A 2895-nucleotide genomic window follows, 5' to 3' on the forward strand; every position below is an offset into this window, starting at 1 on the left:
CTGTCTAGCTCTCCACTCACTTTCCAGATCCCCATTGCTGTGAGCGGGGTCCGGGGCATGGGCTTCCTGATGAAGTACCACATCGAGACCGGAGGAGGACAGTTGCCGGCCAAACTCTCCAGCCTGTTCATTAAGGTGAGCGGGGCAGCCTGGCTCGTGAGACGGACCTGTGACCAGAAGACACCGGAAGTGTGTCCATGTGTTTGAGGCACTCTGAGGGTGGCCTGCAGGGCTAGGGGGTGGGGGTGGGGGTCTCTGAGCCCGTAGGGCTGGGGTGCAGAATGGTCTCTGGAAGACTGCCCAACTTTTTTCTTTTGGCCCAACTTTTTGTCAAGAGTCTCCCATAGATCCATGACCCCAAACAAGTTAAGAACCTCTATTTTAGGCATTCTTTCTAGGCACCCCAATTTTTCAAACTTCGGGACAGACCTGGGTTCAAATTTATCTTCGCTTTCCTGCCTCCCTTTAGCAGGCATGAGAGTAATTAGTAGGCATGGCTATTATGGTGGCTGCAGGACCCACTTGGGAAAGCTGGGGAGCCTGGCAGAGGGGCCGCCAGCATCTGTGTGATAAAACATGCTGCTCAAACTTTGGTGTGCACACAAAACCAGAACCTGCATTTTAAGAAATGCTGCCGAGCCCTTCACCCTGCCTTTGTAACCAGCTGCCGGGCAGTGTCAGTGGCCCTGGTGCACTGACCTCACTCTGAGCAGTGAGGCTCCCACGGCTTCTGTCCCCACCCTGCAGATACCCAGAGAGGAGGGTGTACAGGGCTCTGATTGGCCTGAGCCTGTATCACCCCGCATGCAGCTGTCGTCAGTGTTTATTACTGAGGAGCTGCGGTGCGCCTGGCTGGGCTAGACCCTGAAGTACAGAGGTGAACGGGGTAGACAGGATCTCTGGAGGCGGAGGTACACAGAGCGTGTGGGAGGGCCCTCATCTAGATAGGGCTGTCGGGGAGATGCCTGAAGGCTGACATCTGAGCTGAGGCCTGAAGGATGAGAGGGGACCGAACAAGTGAGGATCTGGGGCAAGCATGTCCCGGGCAGTGGGACCCGCCAGTGCAGGGACGCGAGGCAGGAAGCAGTGTGAGGCGTTTGAGGAAGTTGGAAGCCCTCGTGGGCCGAGAGTGCCGAGCCAAGGAGAGGGTGGTGTGAGATGATGTGGAAGAGGTAGGGTCCGAACACACCCAGCCGCCCTCCCACAGTGGGGATGCCGCGGAGGGAGCAGGGGGTCAGGTCCCACGGTGAGGGCAGCGTCAGGGCAGAGCCTGGGCTGTGGCGAGGAGCAAGCTGGATGTGCCTGATGGAAAGCCCGTGCTTCTCTTCACAGTGTCTGCAGAACCCATCCAGTGACATCAGGTTGGTGGCTGAGAAGATGATCTGGTGGGCAAACAAGGACCCGCTGCCTGCCCTGGACCCCCAGGCCATCAAGCCCATCCTGAAGGCCCTCCTGGACAACACCAAGGATAAAAACACTGTCGTCAGGGCCTACAGCGACCAGGCGATTGTCAACCTCCTCAAGATGAGGCAGGGAGAGGAAGTGTTTCAGGTGGGAGCCTGGGACTGGTGGGCCTCCCCACCGCTTCTGGGCACTTGTCTCGTGGGCCTTCTGCATGACAGCGTTTAAGGCTTGTACTCTGCCACCGCATAGGCATGAGTGTTGATGGGCAGATAGTCATCTGGTGACTGGTCTGGTGCCTAAAAACACATCCCTCTATTTCCGAGGTGTTGAGATTCCTTTCAGCAGCAGGGTTCCTCCTTCAAGTAAAGTCTCAGGTGGCTCCCAAACCTGTAACAGACCTCCCAGGGCTGCCTGTTGAGGCCCAGAGTCCTGTCCCTCAGCCCCCTGCCTGCTGAGCCACCTTTAAAGCGCTGAACGCTTCGGGCCCCCCTCCATCATTGGATCAGGGCATGAGGCCTGCATGTCTTGGCTGTCCCTGGATCCACCTGATTCCCTTACTTTGCCAGGGTCCCTCTCAGTGGCTCTAGTTCTGGGTTTGCGTTCAGTGTTGTCTTTGATTGGAGAAATCTGAAGCCATATTTTCTGATTTTGTCTCCTCATTTCCCTCCTCCCCTCAGTCCCTTTGCAAGATCCTGGATGTGGCCAGCTTGGAAGTGCTGAATGAATGCAACCGGAGGTCTCTGAAGAAGCTGGCCGGCCAGGCTGACTCCACGGAGCAGGTGGACGACACCATCCTGACCTGACGGACCCAGGCCCGTCCACTGGGCTCTGTATCAGCATTTCAGCTCCACCTCTTTGTTCACTGTTTTCATTTTTGAAAATACATTTGTTCTGATGGGGAGCTTAGGAGATGGCGTTCCCAGAAAGTATTTTAATGTATCAACAGACCACAGCCAAAGCCTTAAATCAAACCTACACACAACTGAATATTGCCTCCTCCATCTCTCACCCTTTTCTTTGGAGAAAAGAAGAAAAAGCACACGCGTGAGCCTCGCCCAGCGGTCACCAGGAGCTGCTCGTCCACTCTGCGTGGCTGGGTCCAGAACGTGAGGCTCAGACGTCTGCCTCCTGGTCTCTTGTGCCAGAGCTCTGGCTCCAGGGCCAGTGCCTCCAACCTCTGCCTAGATCCCAAGGGGGCACAGAGCCACGGAGGCCTGCCCGTGCAGTGTCTCAGCGTGGCTTTCCAGCACTGTGCACCTCACCTGGATCTGACCCGTCAGGTGACGGACAGCCCGAGTAGTTTGTGAGTTGGGGGAGGGGAGTAGGTTTAAACGCAGGTAGTTTGAAGGAGGGATGTTGAATAAAGGCTTTGATTTGATCTTGATAAGCAGATTTTTAAAAATCTCCAAACATCCACTAAACATGAAGCTTCGTGCATCAGGAGCAAGGCAAGGCCTCATGCAGCTGTCCCCGTGAGCACAGGCAACTATT

The 2895-nt window shown here is 55.9% G+C and overlaps 1 protein-coding gene across 1 annotated transcript in view; it reads left to right on the plus strand.

Moving 5' to 3' along the window:
• The window catches only part of GCN1 (GCN1, eIF2 alpha kinase activator homolog), a 54485-nt gene extending 51697 nt beyond the window's left edge, over positions 1-2788 (plus strand). Inside the window, 3 exon segments of the mRNA XM_018061139.1 lie at positions 28-135; positions 1333-1551; positions 2082-2788. Of these exon segments, the coding sequence (XP_017916628.1) occupies positions 28-135; positions 1333-1551; positions 2082-2207 (453 nt within the window). The 3' untranslated portion in view covers positions 2208-2788.

This window comes from Capra hircus, chromosome 17 (genome assembly GCF_001704415.2).
Source record: "Capra hircus breed San Clemente chromosome 17, ASM170441v1, whole genome shotgun sequence".
NCBI lineage: Eukaryota > Metazoa > Chordata > Mammalia > Artiodactyla > Bovidae > Capra > Capra hircus.